The 19813-nt window shown below is 40.7% G+C and overlaps 1 protein-coding gene across 1 annotated transcript; it reads right to left on the reverse strand.

Moving 5' to 3' along the window:
- Positions 1-6199: 6199 nt before the first annotated feature.
- lnpa (limb and neural patterns a) lies at positions 6200-14636 on the reverse strand. The gene is given in 14 exon segments (XM_048239956.1): positions 6200-7299; positions 8055-8219; positions 8617-8687; positions 8941-9046; positions 10174-10392; positions 10527-10575; positions 10659-10745; positions 11732-11772; positions 11904-11962; positions 12062-12249; positions 13037-13078; positions 13450-13547; positions 13811-13923; positions 14173-14636. Coding segments are annotated over 12 exon segments (1269 nt in total). The 5' UTR covers positions 13477-13547; positions 13811-13923; positions 14173-14636; the 3' UTR covers positions 6200-7084.
- Between the last annotated feature and the right edge of the window lie 5177 nt (positions 14637-19813).

A 19813-nucleotide genomic window follows, 5' to 3' on the forward strand; every position in this document is an offset into this window, starting at 1 on the left:
TTATTAATATAATAAATTTGTCAAGGCTAACAGAATGTTGAGTCCATAAAGGTAACTCTGGTTGGCCAGGGGAAATACCATCACTTTTATTCCAGTCACCTTCTCAGTCCATCTCTTGATCACTGCTGAGTTGCAAATGATGTGGATCTGCTGTTCGGTGCAGAAAATTGATGGATATGTCCAAGAATTAGCCTTAGATTTTACAGAATGCTTATCTACTCAGAATATTAAGGTGAATATGTAGATGAGAAGCCTAATTGAGAAGAGTAATCAATACACTTATATCCCAGTCTTGTGTTCAATCCTCTGTTGAAAGCATTTCTAGGAGAGCTGCTCCTTCTCTATTTATCAATTATGCATTTCATTCAAGTTTTAACCTTGGGTCAGCAGGTACTGTTCACGAATTAATAAAGATTATTGTTTTATTTCCATTCACTGACACCATCAAAATGGTGTCACATGAAAGAGACAAAAGGTGTCAAACTTTTGATGAAGAACCATGAAAAGCTCTAATTCTTTCATTTAGACAATGGAAATCAGTGAAGCAGGTCTTTAATTTGCACAGTGTTACAATTCAGCACAATTTTCGCACATTTGTGGCAGTTTTGCATATCTTCATCTCGCGAAATCTATCTCGAACAAACGGAGATGGATTGAGTCATGCATGGCTGTTTAAGCTATCCTGGGTAAATGTAATAAATGTGCATGACTATAATGCTGAATTGCAGCTCAGTGTCTTAATCTGTGATGCTCTTCCCTTCATTTGGGAAAAGCATATTCTGCCAAGCTTGGGATCCACCAATGGTGGGACTAAAATCATAGACTAGGCTTTTATTCAAACTGTTGTTTTCATTTCTTCCATCTTTAAAAATGATTCTTTTTAACAGTTTCAAGTATACATATATCCAACTATCACATCACCATTTGGGTACTGGCATTGTCACAGAACAGTAGCTTAGTTTATGTGCAACAGTTTACAAAATACAAAAAGTTTCTGTTTTTGTGTACAATCATTTGGAAACACGCACCAGTCCCCTAATTTGCCATCCTTTTATGTTTGTTCATGCTGTGTTATGTACACATGTGCATGAAAAATATGTACAGCAATCAAGAATAAATTACTGGAAAGTGCAGTGTTCCTAGAACAAAATCACTTCAAAGTGCCAGACTTTGGTCATAATATGGGGTTGCCTGATTTCAAGCACATTGTTCAAATGTTATAGTGGTGATCATATTGTTAGTGTTTAATTAGGAGAATAGCTTCAAATGAATGGTCATGCCTTGTTCACAGAGGAGGTTAAGTAAAACCTGGTGCAGGAAAAAGGACCCAAGCAAAAGACACACCTATCCTTCACAATTTGAGATGCAAATATACACACATTCACACACATTGAGAGTGATCTTATATTTTATTTCCATGTGGTAAGAGGTATTGTGATTGATATGTGGATTTGCTCTCCCTTTTTTCCCTATCCATTTAAGTGAAATAATGTATGGAAGCAATCTAGCAACAGACATTTTGGAAAATCTATTTGAAATCATTTCAGCTGAAGCCCTGGCAGTTTGTCTTCTGAGGGGAGAGGAGCAAAGGATAATTGTCTGCAGCCTAGTAAAACACAGTATAACTGCCATCACACTTGAGTGAGCTTATAGCCAGGCAGTCCCAGGGCCTCTAGAAGATAGAGCAGTTAATGTTCCCTTTTATTTTAGAGGATATGTCACTTGTATCACAGATTTATACCATGATACAGCAATTTCGTCCAAACAGATGGATAATGGTGTCAACGGAAAAAACCCATGTTTTTATTGGGTTTACCGCAGATTGTTTAGATAGGGGCTCATGTCCAAGAGCCCTGCTAGCACTTTTTCTCTTAATCCCCCTAATCTCGGTGGTATTAGATTTGATCATTTTTGTTTGAAGGAGGAAAATGTGCCAGTAATGACTTCCTAATAGCAGACACAGGGGATACAAATCCACGGGCCTTGCTTCTGCACTGCTTCCATAAGCACCACTGATTTATAGAGGTCTTTATGACAGAAAGGAAAATGATGTGCTGCAGGTATAAATCAGGTGAGGAGGAGGAAATTGAACTTAGATATCATCTTGTCAGATGCTTAATGCTCTTCCTCCTGTCACATTCGATAGGGCCAATTTGGAGAATCCTGCAGAGGTAAAAAGAAGACAATTAACAATGACAGTGTGGTAATAGATGAAGCCATAAAGTGAACCTGCTGCCAGCAGGATGCGTTGTATGATTTCTACATGAGGTAGTGCCAGGGGCGGCTGTAAGTCCAGGCCAACCTTCACCATGTCGGGCCAGCACAGCGATGATGCCGGCTTTGAGTGTCCATGTATGATGTTTATGTTCTGCTGAAGGGTCGCTAAGGGAAGCAATCTCCTCCTCAGCCCAGATGGCATTGATGGCTACTGAACTGTGTGATGTCAGCGCAAAGTAATTATCATAATTATCGAGCACTTGTAGGAATGGCTGAGTTTCGTAAATCATTTTGGTGTCCCATTGATTTCTAATATAGTATTTTTAGACATCATTCTCAACTCCATCGATGTGTTGAGGATCACAATATGGATATACAATAAACTGCTAAACCATTTTAAAAAGGTCAGATGTTAATAAAATCTTGCCCATGAAAGGAGCAACAGCCACCCCTTTCTAATGAGGTGTATTCAATGTCATCCATGCTAAACTGAGAAAATATGGCTATAGAGGCTCTTCATAGACTAACAGATGGCTATCAAAGTGAAGGTGTTTCCCCATAACAGTGACTCGCGGCTGATTGGTGTGAGATTCACAGGTCTGGCATTTTGAACAACAAATGCATTAAAATATCATTTCTGGGCATTTAGCAAGTTAACTACAACAGTGCCTGTAAGGACAAAATTATGGAGCACACTATGATTAACACTAAGAATAATGTCAAAATCATCTGTGTTTTTGCCATTAGCCAGATGGTATGACAAACAGTGATGCTACTGGCTAGCCAAAAACTGCAGCCTGTGCTGCTAAAATGTCATTTGCTTCATATTCAAGTGCATCCGCTTAAAAGTGACAAATCAGGTCATTACTCTGATAGTGAATAACTTAGTGGCATCACCACTGAGCACCACTAGGTTATACTGACCTGGAGGGCTGTGGACATCAGACCTCTCCAGGTTTAAGACCTATGCACAATCAAGTTTTTTTGACACAGGGCAAGCCCTTCATTGGAAAATCCTCAAGTAAACAATAGTTTCCCCATATCAGGGGCAGTGTTTGCTTTCAGTTAGATGATGTTCCCTGACAATGTTTTGTAAATCTCATCCAATCAACTAAATGCTGTGAATATTGTTGATCCATTCTGATGGTCTGCTGACTACACTGTGTTGTCCGCCGCACCTGTCATGTTTCTTGATGAACCAATGTCACAACCAGTCAAGAAACTGCTCTGATGGAAGTCCACCTCCTTCCATGAGCGTTGTAGTTTCAAATGGTAATTTAGTACAAATCAACACAATTCTGGCACCTTATGACCTTTTCTAAAATGAATATATGCCACTCAACTTGTATCTTGTGACATTTAGAGTCTAAGCAGCCAGAAGCTAATGGCTAGAAATCAAGTGTACAGAACAATTTCCTCATTTAAACCATCAATGCAAACTCCTGTATAATTCTTTAATTCGATTTTAATGGCCCTCTGAAGAAGATAGGGCAAGTATTACGCTATGATGACTTGGATAATGATGCTGATGTCAACATCCCATGGTGAACTTTAATAGTCTGAGCATGTTAATTGCTTTTGTGACACTTGTCTCATTATTTTTTTCTATTATTTCACACATCCTCTTGAATGAAATTGCTAGCTCATTGCCAAATTAGAATGTTAAAACGATCCATTTGTAGACTGACGTGTAGCACTTTCATCCTGTATTGTGTGTTCTGTTAGGCAAAGGCTCTTTTTTGTTTGTTTGTTTTTTGCTCTGTAGAGGCAGACTATTTTTTGGTATTCAGTACACAGACATAGAGATAACGATAACAGTCTTTTTTTTCTACCTCTTTTTTCCCTTGTTTTACAGATGAGGAGAATCTTGAAGTGCTCACCCCCAAAAGGCAGCAAATGGAAAAGTGATATGGCGGGTGCACTTGTCTATTTTACTTATTCTGGGCCTCTGTTTCATATTCGGGCTCATGTAGCTGGGTTATTTTCCTCCAGGGTTCAGGAGGCCATGCTCTTCCATTTCGACAGAAAATTGTTTCCCAGGATTTCAATCTTTGGCTGTGAGATATGACAAAACACAATATCAAGAACACTTATGTTTCTTATCTGCCATTTTTGGGGGGTATAAATAAAAGATCAGTATAAATTTGAGTCAAGCGAAACGGAATGTGTGTGTGTGAAAGATGAGAGTGAAAAGAGCTATGGACCTTGGGACGGCCCAGACTGTACACTCACATTTTGGATTCAGAATTACTTCTGCACAGAGGCCATCTCTGTCATTTGTCATCCTTGGAAATCAATTAGTGGCCCTCAGATAACACAGAGCTCACGTAATCTCTGCTGTATGGACAAATAGCTCAATGCTGTCTAAAAAAAAGATCTACTCATTTTTCCTCTCATTGTCTAATACATTACAAATCTTTTGGGCCGTGTTTCCAACAGCATTTACTATCCCAGTTGTGGAGCTCTGAGGCACACACCTATCCCCTGGTATTAGACCCTTATGACGAGTGCACTGCTATTAAAGCACACTGATTAATTGCTGCTCAGATGCTGCGCTAATACACATGTTTGAATTTGAGACTGTGTTTTGATACAACATCAGAATCACTTGAGGTTAACGTCACCACTAAGACAACATCTGTCAGAGAAGAAATCATTTTGCTTTTTTTCCCCTTTTAGTTTGATATATATTCCATTTGACTGTTTGTAAGGTATGTTACTCTTAAGTGAACAACCATCTTAAAAGCACAAAGGCAATTTAAAAAAAAGAGACAGATGGATTTGGCTATAGCGGTTACCTACAAGAAGTGGAAGATGCATTGTCTAGTATTTGTTTCTAATCTCTCCATCTGTTCCCTGAGTGAAATCTTCCATAAAGCAGCTTTTGCATTGTGAAGAAGAAAACCTATCTTTGAACGAGAAGATTGCATGGCTTCCAAATTGATGGGAATTCAAAACCCACAAAATGATTTTTACTGACAGTGCACTCTATGGTGTCAAATAAAATAAATGTCATTTCAGAAAATGATATAATGCAGACAGCAAGATGTGTGACTCTGGTTTAAAGATGGAATGCTCAGTATACAGACATGTCTCATGAACAAGTCAGGATGTCTAACATGCACCTCAGAGTGGGGACCAAGCGGGTGGTTCACAAACACTTGATCTACATCATATTTGCTGCAATAAGGATCAAATGTCCTATTGACAGCGTTTTTCTCCCTGTGCTCTGCAATTGCCAGAGGTCAAACTCACACGGCGTGTGTGTGAAGTCAGGTGTTACTGTCCGTGTGACATTGATGCATTGCTAAGTACAAAGGGTCACGTCTCTGTAAACATATATTATCAAAACCCAAAGACAAATGTGTGATGGTGACCCTGCTGCCAGTCCACAGTGTGTGTGGAGGCGGAGGGGACCTGGAGAGGCAGAGGGCAATCCAAGCAGAGATGGCTCTCTTGTTGCAAATGAAGAGGGTCAAGCAATCAAGATTGGCTGGGCTGGCGTGTCAGTGCCATTATCTAACACTGTCTGAAATGATCAATGAGCTAAAATAAAATGATCACAAGCTAAAATAGGCTGGCTAATGAAAACGGACGGTGTTTTAACGCGTTCTTTTCGACATCCCCAGTGACAGGACAGATAGAATGGGTGCAGGGTGGCGGCTGGGCAATAAACTGGACCACTAACACCCCTAATACCCAATTTCAGCTTAAAAACAGGGGCATGCTTGCTTTTCTCTGTGAGGAGTGAAAAGGTCAGTTAACTTCTGTGTTAGCATGCAGACACATGACCCTTGGCCCGAGTTATATAGACCTATTTCAAACATACCCTGTTGCAAGAACTAGTTATGTAAATCCTAAAAATCCTTTTAATTTTATGCAAATAAAAGTATAATTTTCATCTTGCTTTTTAGAGTCCAGTTTTGATATTCACATATCTATTGTTTATCTAAATTATGACTCCAAAACAACACAAAAGAGCTCTTTTAAAAATACTTTATTGACAATCCATGGCATTTATCTCTTCACGAGTATATTGGCTACAGTTTGAAAAAAATAACATACTTCACATATCTTCCTTTATCTAGAAAAATGCAAAGTACAAAGGCACTATGGTTCACTAGATCATGATCAGCTTCTTTGAATGAAATAAATAACCCCTAAACATTCCTATGAGTGTACCAGAATTGTAAACATGTGGTTGGTGACCGTTTAAAACCAACTCAATACTTTCCATGAAAGGCACTGTACCAGAGACCTAAATATCTTATATAAATATTATAAATATTCATCATTACATCAGAAAGTGTATATTTCATTATTGTATGAAAACTAGCACACAGAAAATATACATTCAAACATGAAACACAACAGTGCCAACATGGCGAGAGATTATTTTTTTCTCTTTCAGACATCAGGAAAAAAAAAACTCACTCATTGCTAAAACTGTGCTTATTGCTACTGAATGTGAACACTCAGGTCAGTCCATGCCAGGGTTAGTTAATGCTACTTCAGTGAAAACAGAAGAGGTGTATAACAGTATGGAAGCTGAGGGCTTGGCTACTTGAACTATTTCATACAGACTTTTTATTCTCATGAACACCATCTCTAATATTTCTGAATATTTACATACAATCCCTTTTCACACTTCCGTTGGCATTTCCAGAATTTGTGACCGCTTCCTGCATCACGTACAGCATTGATGATCCATAATTAAGAACGTAAAAGAGAAAACAAAAAGAGAACTTAATTAAACAAAACTCAACTACACCAAAATAGAGAGCGGGCAAAATGCTTGGGACCGGGCATTCCTCATACGGAAACACACCATGACAAAATTCCTCCGTAGGCGTCGTAGACGTCCTCTTCACTCCACCTCCATGGCAGACACATCATGTTCCTCATCTGATTTGTCTGACTGGGGATCTTTTGGCTCTGGGCTTTGTGGAGTGTCTGTGGTGGGCTCCTCCATGGCGGACTCCTCGGGAGCGGGCTCCTCTGTGACGGGCTCCTCGAGAGCGGACTCCTGCTTCTCCGACTCTGGGACCTCACACTCAGCCGCGGCGGCCTTCTCGCTCTCCTCTGAAACACAAAAACATTGTTTATCATTTAACCAGAACACACAAACGATGTCCAAAGGACAGACTACAGATGAATTAGCAACAACATGATGAGCATAATGAACAGAGCACTGGTACGAGCCACGAGTTTCAGCAAGGAGGGCTTTTGCGAATGACGAAGGAAGGCTTTGGGAAGCCAAGGCTTTGTAACTAGGCAGGGCCAGACACACAGATGAAAGCAGCCAAAGCCTCTAATCCCTCAGCGAATCTGTCTTCAGATCCAAAATGAGATCAAGCAAATGTCCCCATTAAAGCTGAGGGGCTGGGTGGATTTAAGCAGAGACATGATGCAACAGTGATACTGGATGAAGAAAGACTGATGCCAGTTCACCACTAGGTTAAAAAAAAAAGAAAAAAAAACAATAGAGAAACAAATATAGGCTTGCATCACATGTGCCAACGTAGAACAAGAAAAACAAAGAGGCACATCTAGTCATTCAAGAGCCATTCATTTTCAACAGAGGGATCAGAGATGAGGCCATCCTCACAGAGAAGTCACAGATGATGCCTTGACAGAAGAGCCTACACTAGGACTGCCTCTGTACGACTACCAACTCCACGCCTCAACCCCAATATGCCCCACCGCCGACCTACCACAACCCATCACAGTCCCTGACAAAACTATCAAATGACTAAACAAGCACCCCCTCCTCAGCTGAACTTCATCATAAATCACGTCTGTGGGCTCCCCTCCCCTCCCGGCGCTGGGCGCTGTACCTGTGGCAGCAGGGGTGGGGTCAGGTTCGGCGACGGGGGCTGCAGGTGCGCTGGCGGCTGGGTCAGCGATCATCCTCCTCTCAGCACTGGGCTCGGGCAGGCGTGGGGCCTGAGGACGCGTCTTCCTCGCCGGATTCAAGAAATAACAGTAGGCACAACGGAACGCTTTAGAACACGCCAGCGGGGGTGGGGTGGGGGGCAGAAAAGACATAAATAAACAAAGACTTCTTAAATAAAGCAGCACTCAAAGTGCACATCTTCTGACCTGTCAAAGGCCCTTTTTTTATAGACGCTTAGGTTAATATATATGAAAATGAAACTGATGATACTCTTAAGGCAAAAAAAAACAATAGACACATAAATGGAGGGGCTACACTTGTTTGCATATTCAATCTAGAAACGGCCTCTTGTTTTTTCCCCTCCTCTTCACTTACAAAGGCCAGAGGGAGCAACAGCTTTTAAAAGCCTTATGATATACTGGCCTGCCAAATGTTAGAGGGCAAATGAAGGTGCCGTGCTTGATGGAGACTGACAGGAGCGCTTGTGTTTCTCTAAATCTTACCGATGTATTCAAATTCCTCTTTTAATGCCATGCCGTTATGCGAAAGGCACTGCTGGCATATAAGGGCATATCTAGGAGAGAGGGAGAAAGGATAGATAGATAGATAGATAGAGAAGGGGGTAAAACAACATTGGCTTTTAGGATACTCACACAACATAACTGACAGCAGGCAATCACAGCCTGTTTCCAACAGCGTATAAGAGCTCTCTGTCAACATCATAAAATGCACTTGAAAACAATCAATTTAACAAAATTGCTTAAATATACATAACTAATTCATTAAAAAGTAATTATCAACTGACAAGTTAGAATCTCTGGTATTACCTGTTCTGTGGACCATCCCCAACAAAGTACTCAATGACCCTGTCCAAGGCACCCCTCTCTCGGGGGAGAACGGGTCTGGCAAGGGGTGGACCAGGGGGGTGCATGCCTGGAACACAATGCAGACCAAACACAATGACTAGCATGCCCCACAACCGCTACTGTAAACACAAGCCATCACTATGCCATAGCCCCAAGGTTAAAATATAACACACCAGCATGTGCATGCACGCACGACGCACGCCGCACGCACGCACGCACCCACACACACACACACACACACACACACGGCCGCACGTACATACACACACACGTGAACAAATAGGTGCCAAGCCTCAGGTCTCAGTGTTACCAACAGGAGCTGGTGATAAATTGGTTGAAAGGGACACATTTTAATAATTACTTGGAAATGGACCTCCCTTCAGAGTCTTGTGTCAGAGAGCTCCTGCTGGGCCGCTGAGTGGTAATTAATATAATTTAACATCAAGAGTGAATCATAGGAAGATGACTGGTCATTTCTGCGAGACTTGGCAAAGTCCCCGGCTCCCCGCTGCTTATTAATTTACCAGCATATGGAAACTCTGTGGTGACTCTGTGCATCAAATTGCTTTTCACATTCAATTTTCAGCAAAAAACAGGGGAGAAAATAGAGTTCCCAATTCCAGGAAATATGACCGTTCAGTCTCAAAAACAGCACAAAGAAAATATTATTCAAAGCTTTGTAATAGTTTGTCTCTCAATGGGCACATATTAGGGAATGTCCTACTGCACAGCTGGCAACAGATATTGCTACAGAAAAACATGTGACTTATTTAAGGAGTATGTCTTTCCACATCAACTCTCTATGGTTGTGCTGGTCAGGCTGTTCCAACAACATGTTCCCCCTTCTAAAACCTATGCAACTGAAAAAAAGTATGCTTTATCAAAGACTATTCCTTATATGGGCATAGGTTATTTTTGGTTAATCTGAGTATTTTCACTTGGCAAAAGCACGCACTACAGAGTCAGAGACTAACAATTAGGCAACATATTCCTCTAGCTGCTGCTGTCTATCCACATATAATAGATTGAAATTACACACTCCAAATAATTTTTCTAAGTTGACAGGTCAAATGGTTGAATTCTCAGCAGTTACATGTCCAAGCTCAACCTGAATTCTTCATAGTCTTGCAATGCATTGCTCTTCAATAACATGTGCAGGGGTCAGGGTGTTCTTTCTGTGTGATCCAGACTCACCCATACCAGGCACTGGAGTTCCAGGGGTCATGGGTCTTCTGATGAAGGTCTGTTGGGCGGCCGCAGCAGCCAGGTTTCTCTCTGGGGGGCCGCCAGGGGCCGTGTGATGGGCTGCGTTGGAGGATTTAGCGGCCGGTGCGACGGGGGGAAGGCGTGCAGGGCCAGGACTGGGGGCCACCAAAGGCATTGAACGTGGAGTGACATTTCTCTGACGGAGCTCTAGAATAAGTACGCACAAGATCTCTGTTACTCCACCCTCAAAGAACTCGTCCTGAGCAGGACGTTCCTACACAGGGTCTAATAGCTCCCATACAAACGATCAAACAAGAGAGGCTGCTGGACATATGTCCTACCTTGGCCTGGTCTTGGGGTCATAGGTTGCCCATGAGGCGTAGATTCCAACTCCTGCATTATCAATGAGAAACATTAGACTGCCAGGCCAGGTTCACCAGGTCCCCATCTGAACCATGCAAGGGGGGCGAAACTTACTGTTTTTTCTTTGAGTCTGGATCGAACCTTTCCAGAATCAGTTTAGCATTTTTGTAGGTTTCTGTTTCCATCACCTGTTCAAGCTGAAGAACACAGAGTGGGGATTTGAGAGTGCACAGATGACACAGTTGTTTCTATATGCAAACATAAATACAGAAACAAACAATGCATTACACATGCCTAGTCTTGATACATGAGCTCAGTATAAACATGAACCAGTCTGGCAAAGGAACACAAAATAACAATCAGAAAGATCTACATAAGATATGTCACAAACGATGCATCATGTCCAGAACTGTAATAATAAAGTGGGGAATAACACAGTTGGTACTGACCAACCACAGACATAACATTCAAATAAACAAACTCACAAAAACAAACAATCAAATCCAAATAGTAAGATTTACAGATCACATTTGGTTCTCCTTTTGCTTGCCAACTAAGGGAAGAACCAAATACGGCTAATTGTTTGCACATAATGAAAAGAATAATTACATGCACTACTCCGATAATGAAAAGTGTGAAAATCCATCAGCTATAATTATTGAAAGTTATTAGACATGACAGTACATGACAAGCAATTTCTCAGATTTATTTCCTGCTACCGCTAAATGCTATTAATTCAAAGACAGACATTAGTCGAGCAGTCTGCAAAGCAAAGTCTCCGTGCCAATTAACCGCTGTCTGCATTGATTTTAGATTATTTATTAGGAGCAGAAATTATCTCTATGCAATGTGGTGCAAGGTGGAGGCTCAATAGCAACTGTGAGTGAGGAAACTCAGCAGCCAGCAGCAGTCTTGTAACTGTCCCACATTCTACAGCTAAGTGAGGAGTGAAGCTCTACAAGGGTAAACAGAACCAGTGTGAACCAGACTGAAACACAAATGATGAGCAGAAGCACATCTCATACTGCAGACGCTAGCACTTTTCTTTGACCGGTCTGACACATCATGATGCCTGCCTCTAATGCTGTGAGATGTGGAAGCCAACAATATAGAAGACAAACACACACAGTCATAATCACATTCTCAAAACTAAAAGTGCATTGAGAAGGAACACTATACTTACTATTTTTCTTTTTTGTGATTTAAGGTCTTCTAATTTCTCATCTTGGAGAGAAAAAGGGGATTGCAAGAACATTTAATGATTTGGATGCTGCTGTTAATAGAAAAATCACTTGGTCAATCAAGATTATTAGGCAGATGGATTAAAATTCTTAATTTGAAAGAAAAGGCCTTACTATTTCGTTCCGTTCTTTTAGAAAACAAAGCGATCATGAGTTTCCTCAGGAACCATATTCTATGGACAGAATAATTCACTCCAGAGATTAAAACACACGGGGATCACACATGAAATGATCCAAAAATTAAACCAAGTCATTAAAAGCTAAACACTCACAATATTGGAAACACTAGAAATGGCAGTGCCAGGATGAGTCTTCCAATCATCTGTTCTGGAAGGTACCACACATACACAACTACACAACTGATGAGGTAGAGGAGGGCCGAGTAGAGGAGTAGTCTTGCCACCCATATCTTCAACTGTCTCTGATTCTTTTCTCTGTATTCTTCAAAGGCCTGTATGTCCTGGAATAAAGATGTACCATTCATCGTAAAACACATATGAAGAAACAAACATGACAACTAAACATCCATAGACAGGCCTAGTGGACTAAACTGAACAGCATTATGGTTTTGTTTAATCATTCTTCAAATCAGACAGAAACAAGAAAGGCAGTCATGATAATTAGGTGGCTCCCGACAGACTGAAATTAATGAAACATAAATATTATATTCATACAGCCCATGGAGACCATTAACAAACAAGCATCGGCCTCCTAGTTTAAATATACCGAGGCATGATTTCTGCACAGACCAAACCTATTTCTACTCCAAGGGACTCTCTGCAGCAACCTGGTTAAATGTCATTAGGGGTGTCATATGACTTCAACAGAAGTTCTATTCATTCAAAAACACTCGGGTTTAGCAGACACACACACAAATGTTCTTAGCTCTTAGAGTCAATCTCCAAAACTACCATCCCCATACTTATTTATATGTATTTGAGCCACTGTAAAACACTGCTGAGCTGGCATGGCATGGTAAACATGTGTGACTGTCACTCTAAGATAATTCTTGGGATAGATTGTTCTCAGACTGTCTACAACTAGCCTAAGTGAACGGCTGTGTACAGAGGCTGGTCCATCCAAAAATACCTCCTTGATTTACACTATTTTGACCTTTCTTGGGGTAAATTGCTTGAGGCTCACTATTATATAAGCCAGTCATAAGAAGGACAAACTCAATGTGAGTAAAGACTAATCACCTAACAGTGCAGCTAACAGACAGGTGATGGAAGAAGGCAGTTTCTTACCTTATCAATGCCTTCTAACACTTCAACAGTGGTGGGCTTAGCCTGTTAAAGAAAACATTTATGCATCACAACACTCTTCCTTCATTATTAAAATGACACTGCAATGTTTGGATGGAAATACAACGCAAATTAAACAAATCATGTGAAACCTAAACAATATCTTCAAACATGGGAATACCTAATCTGTCAAGACATGTGACATGTACAGTAAACCCATTTCATTTTTTTTCCAGGAGGTAAGCACATGTTCAGCAAACAAAGTTTTGCATACCTTACAGCAAACTGTGGCCACAATGCAAACATATGAGACATGGCAAGAACGTTATCTAATGAGATGTGGCAAGGAATGGCAGGGAAATGTTTCGCAATAGGCCAGTGCAGTAAAGTGCACTGGCCAAAGATTCCAAACATACCCTCCACCGGGATACTATAGCGCCCATCTCTTCTCAGACCCAACGCAGTCAGACACTCCTTTGAGCCTCAGCAGTCCCAGAATGGAAAGTCTCTACACCTGTTGAAAACAAACTTAACTAAGGCCCAAAAGAGTACTGTAACACAATCACATATGAAACTTGGACAAAGCACCAAGATTGGACGTGAACTAGTCTGGTCAGATATGACATAATGTGCGCTTGAGACATGTCTTTGGTCAATGATTAATAATTGCACAAGTTGTAGACAGCTGAACCTTGTATGCATCTCATTCCCAGAACATTAAGACCAGAACAAGAGAGCTTGATAATACCAACTAAGACTCATGGCATCATAACCCACTTCAGAGAGGCGTAGTAACATTACACGGGGCTATTTTGGACTAAGCCTCGATTAGCATCACATCCACCGTCTCGTAGTCTCCAAACACCATTCATCGTATGGACCTCGGTTATCTACACGAATAAAGCATACAGTGTCACGTATAACAACGCTATTTAAACGTATCTCGACCAGAAAAACCTAGCGACATTTTATAAATACGTAAGGTAGCCTAGTTTTCTTTCAAACGTTATTCACAACTTACTTTGCTGTTAAATGCAGCAATCAAGCTTGCATCATACGATGTCAATTTTATTCAAAAGTGCAATAAAATAAAACTGAACACGATAAAGCATGATTTGTTAATAAGAATGAGGACTTACTTCGGTGCAATACTGTCTAGATAAACAGTACATTTTCCCATAACTCGTCTCCGTCTTCTAACGTTATTGTTGGGTTCATAGATGGCTTCGCTAGCTGACGTGTTAGCAAAGGGCACTGCTGACCTAGTGCTACTGGAAAAACTCACTATCAGCGATGAATTGGCTATCAAATAACCTAGATGCACTTTGGGTTTGAGTAATTCCATTTCGCTATTGTTGCATTTAAGTTGGGTACATCATAGAAAGCTTACTACTTATACTGACAACATCAAAACTTGCACCCTAACGCTACATCCAAGCCCTTCCTACTTGCTGCAAACTGTCGAGCTAACGCTAACGGTAGGCTACACTGGCTGCAGACTGTAGACATCACAAAATCGCTTTACTTGCGAATCCCATGTGTAACAACCCGCCAAAACACATAAATCCTTATCAAAAATCAGTCCATATTCGTCAATCAATACCCAGCGCTTACCTTACCAGCATACAACTGTTGCCTAATAGTGTGAGATTAGCCAGCTATGAAAACTTTCAAAGTGACGTCACCCCTTCCTTCCAAACTCAGCTTCGTCACGTGATAAAGGCATTCCCTTGAATTAATGGCGGGAGAAGGCCCATCTAAACAAGCCTCAACAATGTTGCCCTAGGGTTATATACTTTGTTAATTTGACAATGACATGATGTGAAACAACCGACATTTTTGCTTTGACTCTTAGGACTGGTCTGTGTACCATTCTAAAATATCTTCAGCCAACTATCGGTTTCTATCATTGCTTAGAAATAGGCAAGGAAACAGGCAAAGGGCTACATTATATAGTAGCCTAGCCTATAACGAATCTCACTTGGGCTCATTTCCCTTTCCAAACCCTGGAAAATAATAACATTAACTCTAAATGTGAGTCCCCAAAAAAGCTAAAATGTAGCCTCAAACACACTAACGTCAGTAAAATGATAGCTAAATAGGGAACGATAGGTAAGCAAGTTGCTTACCCATGAAGTAGGCTAGCCTAATCAACTTAGAAGAAATGCTAGATAACATTAGACTATACACATAATAATCATAATCAACTTCCTTGCAGTGGGAGTCTTTCACAAAATGATAGCTAACGTTAGCCTTACTGGATTGGATAGGTTATATCAGTTGAAGAAGTTGTGCCATAGGCCTACCTCATCCATGATCGACAAGGATTGTTAGCCGAGGAAAATGCAACTGACAAGGCACAGATTTCTGATGCCTTGATGAAAAAAATCCGTTCGGGGAAGTTTCAGCACCAAGGATAGCTCCACTGGATGTGTAGCTAGGCTAGGCCCCGAAGGATCAATGTTTTTTTCTGATCTCATTTACCCTAGCAAAACGTTTGCATCCATTTGTAATTGGTTTTGCATTTCCTTGAAAAGGAACTGTTACGCACAAAATTTTACCATGACCCTTTCGGGGCTCCATAGGCTACAAATCGCAGCCATATTGATATATTGACAGGAAAAGTCGCATCAGGTGGAGCGATTACAACCAATAAGTTAGAAAGGCTGTATTGTCAACCAATAGACAATTTGTTCAACCGGGAATGCAAAAATAAAAATATGAAAGACCAGGCAAGTCATCTTTACGTCTTCCTGGAAATCTATAGAAGGAACCAGGATATTGAGTGAGTTAATGCATTCATTCATTCATGGCGCCTGTAGCCTGCTGAAGCCCAAATCATTCATGAATTAGGCCTAGATTAAATGAACCCTTTGTCGTTGCATTTCATGTCGTAGGCTAAGGGTAGGCCTAACCATAATAAGGTAGTTGGGTTAAATGGTCGATTAGTCTGTCACCAGGATCCAAGGTTGCAATAAAAACACTAATAACACTTACATGTTATGTGGTCCTTTGGTGTAATTGGAGATGCGGTGTGAGTTTTGTAGCCAATAGTTTCCCGGGGTCGCCGGGCCCTGACCATAAGACCATTCTTAGGCCGCATGAGGCCCACATTTCGTGTGCGGTAATCAGTAAACAGTATCAGTAAACCATAGGTTTCAGTATCAGTAAACCATAGGTGTAGGCCTTCTCGTGTTATCCTTCGCTTAACCATAGGCTATGACACAATTGGAGATAATGCATGTCTACATACAGAAACACACCTCAATAACTCCTGTATGTTTCTCGCATAAGTTTGCGAATTACAAAACAGTAGTTCGAACGGTTATTCGCAACCATTGCAAGTTTGTAGCCTATTTTTTTTTTAAACGTAGGCCTATACCCGTAGCTCCTACATTAGGCTAGGCCTACTGGTGGTAGTCGGCGTGTTAATAAAAAATATATATTTATTTTTTGTTCTTCGTTTTGGCGTTGTTCAACATTGTTGGCCTACAGTCCTAATTAACTGCCTTAAAATCAAAAATACGTTATCAAAAGGCCCTCTTTCGAAAAACGGTGCACTGTAAATTCACATACCTTAGTCATGTGCTGGCTGCCGCACAGTTGGTTAATGAGGACAGTTAATGAGGGTGTAAAGTTGCGTTGTAGTAAAAGATTATAGCAGGCATATTCCAGGCATTTGGACGATGAATACCAACACTAAACGTATTTGATATTTAGACGAAGGTAAATCCAGTTTGGGATGACACGATGCATCCCAACGGACTACTACTCTATTATTTAGGCCTATTTGTTAAGGTAAAAAAAAAACGCTTTAGGGGGCCTTTAATTTGTAATGTGTCATGGGAAGCTGGGTGACTGTGGAAGGAATGTCTTTTGTCTAGTCTCGGCACTTTAGGCCTACCTCTCAAATATGTCAGACAGCGGTCTGTTGGTTGGCCTACTACGTTGGAACTAGCCCAGCCTAGGCTACTATAAGCTTATAAGTAGAGCTGGGCATTCAGCTTATTCTGCCCATTCATGAAAAATTGGCTCAGGAATACGTGCATCTGCGTGCATTCCCATGATATCTACTGTTATGCGAGTTAAAAAGAAAAAGTTAGAAACGAGTTGTGATAAGTGGGTTCAAAACACAAGGTCTTCCGGGTTACGTTTACAGAAACACGCAGGTAAAAATGCAACAACTGCAAATAAATGGTTTCCATCAAGTCAACTTTAGTTAGTCGAGTTATACTTAAATCAGTGTCACATTCGCATTGCGCATTAAAATGTGAATGGAAACGTACGACTTTCGCAAATGCCGTTGTTCAAAATGTCAACGACCAGTCGCAATCAAGGTTGGGGTTGCTGTTGACGGGCGACCAGTAGTTTAGCCTAGTGCCTGGAATACGTTTTTTTGTTTACAAAAGCATATTTGGTAAGTTAGTCCCAAATAGGCACATTCATGCACTTTTGCTTAACTTTTTCCTAACTTCTAACAGTCGTAGGCTATACACGTTTAACATTGTACACCCCACTCACACACTAATAAGTTAAGTGACCGATTAATAGGAGATCTAACGCATGAGACCCTCAGGAGTGTTTTCAATTGAGTTCGGAGTCAGATGATCTTGGTTCCTCCAAAACCTGTCCCAAACCACGAATATAATAAAGCAGTATTGGAAATGTAGTCACTTGTAAAGACTAAATTACCAATGTTTTGAACTTCTGTTGTTACAGGGTTTGTTTTAATGAACCTAGAAACTTCTGCGATGAACATTGGTGAGTAGACTATTAAGTTTGCCGAACTTTTACGATGTGTGTTTTGGCATCTGCGATCAACATAGCCTTGGGGTGTAAGGGGCTCCGTTTCTAAAACTTGTATGGATATATATCTGCTCATGAAGGTTGCAGGTAGGCGACAGGCTATAGGCTTGCTGACATGACCCGCCATAGCTTCGTCGTTTAGGAATTTTCGTCTTGAGGTAGGTTGTGCGCTGGTTAGGACCGAATTTCTGAATTCGAGACGACAATTTGTAAGAAAAATGAATGGGCCCAAAAATTGTCAGGCAAGAAGAAAACGAAATCAAAAGGCCATGTGCTGCTATCGCGCATTAAATCAAGCCACATTGTAATCTGTCCTCAGTGGCCTGTCTTCTCTCCACATGCTCGTTTAACTTCACCACGTCCGGTGTAAGGACCTCTAAGCATGCTCTTGCACGCACTGCAATGTGTGCAGCATTGTAGTCACCGCTCTCACAGATCTCACACCACTTCAGACGTGGACAACTGGGCATGTATGTCTGCCTATGCAATTAAAACGGTTGATAATAGATTATATGGCTGAGGAGTTGTTCTAATTTGAATCATCTGGTTTAGTGATCGAACTTTCACTTCCTGAAGCCGAGTTGATATGGACATTTTCAGCAACACGTTTATGTATATAAAAGTGAACAAAGTTAGTAATATAACACTTTGCTTGTCAACAAATCAATCAATCAGTATATATGCGGTCACTCTGACGTTTCCAAATGGCCTACTGATTTTGCTGATATTTCAGCACCGTTTACGTGGACAGCGCCTAAGAACTGTCTACTTCAGCTTGCTTGTAGCCTACAAGAATTATTCCTGTAAATCGGCCAATCGGAATCATTATCCTCACAAAATGGGTTTGGTTTTGCTATTGGGGCCACCAAGTAACTGACTAACTGTTTTATCATCCCCATGGATATCAATACAAAATTTGAGACTGCATACTCATGTGAATTCAGACAAAATGTTTTAGCATCCAGTATGTTTGTTGCTAAAATCTCTCATAAAGTTTTCATTTTCCAGTCTAGATTTCACTCTTGATACTCTGTATACATGTAGCCATATTCCCAGCTGTAATTTAAAGGCAAACTTCTCATTGTGACCAAGTGACCTTCCCACCCTGAAATACAACATGAATTTAGATTTTGACCTAATTTGGAGCACAATTTGATAATATCCATATGTAAATCCAGTGATGGGTTGTTTTGCATTGCAACAAAAATGCACGTCATATTAAACAGATTTATTATGACAGTGATGTCAATCATCAGTGATGTGTAAACATCAGAACCATTCAGGTAACTTCAAAATCAATGATTGTTAGCGAGTAGATCTGACAAAGCTTTGTCAGTGCCTCCACTCTCTGACAGTGACATGAGCCTGTATTCTGCTTCTGTAGTTGTCTGCATTAAATCCCAGCTAATGTTGTTTAATGAAGCCAATTAAGTTGCCTTGAAAGTTGTCATTTTTGAGACACTATATATGAATAGGATCTTGCTGAACATTTTCTGTCATGGCCCATGAAGGAAATTGCCTTCTTACTTCTCACTGTGTAGGACACATATAGTTTCCAAAATGCTAAGGCCTTTCTTTTTAAAAGACCCCCCTCTTAGAAGTGTTGTAAACCTTAATGGTTGTATTTGTTCAGTAAAAGGATATTCTTCACTTTGTATTAATCCAGATAGGTGGCTCATTACATTGTAATCTTTACCCAAGATGGACTCAGTTAAATGCTCAATTAGATTAATTTACCTTAGACCTTCACATTCTGTTTCTGTAAATAAACTTCCTTAAGCCTTTTGTGAGAGGAGAGAGTACAGACACCCTTTTCATAAATGTACCCACTGCTGTCCAAAAATATAATTTCCAATAGCGGCTCTCTTATTCCATTTCATGGGTGGCCTATCACAGTCTATATTCATCACTCACTGGATCTGTGTCAAGGTTGTTTATACTAGGATGCATAATGTACCCAAGACTCAAGGTTGT

Source organism: Alosa alosa, chromosome 3 (genome assembly GCF_017589495.1).
Source record: "Alosa alosa isolate M-15738 ecotype Scorff River chromosome 3, AALO_Geno_1.1, whole genome shotgun sequence".
NCBI lineage: Eukaryota > Metazoa > Chordata > Actinopteri > Clupeiformes > Clupeidae > Alosa > Alosa alosa.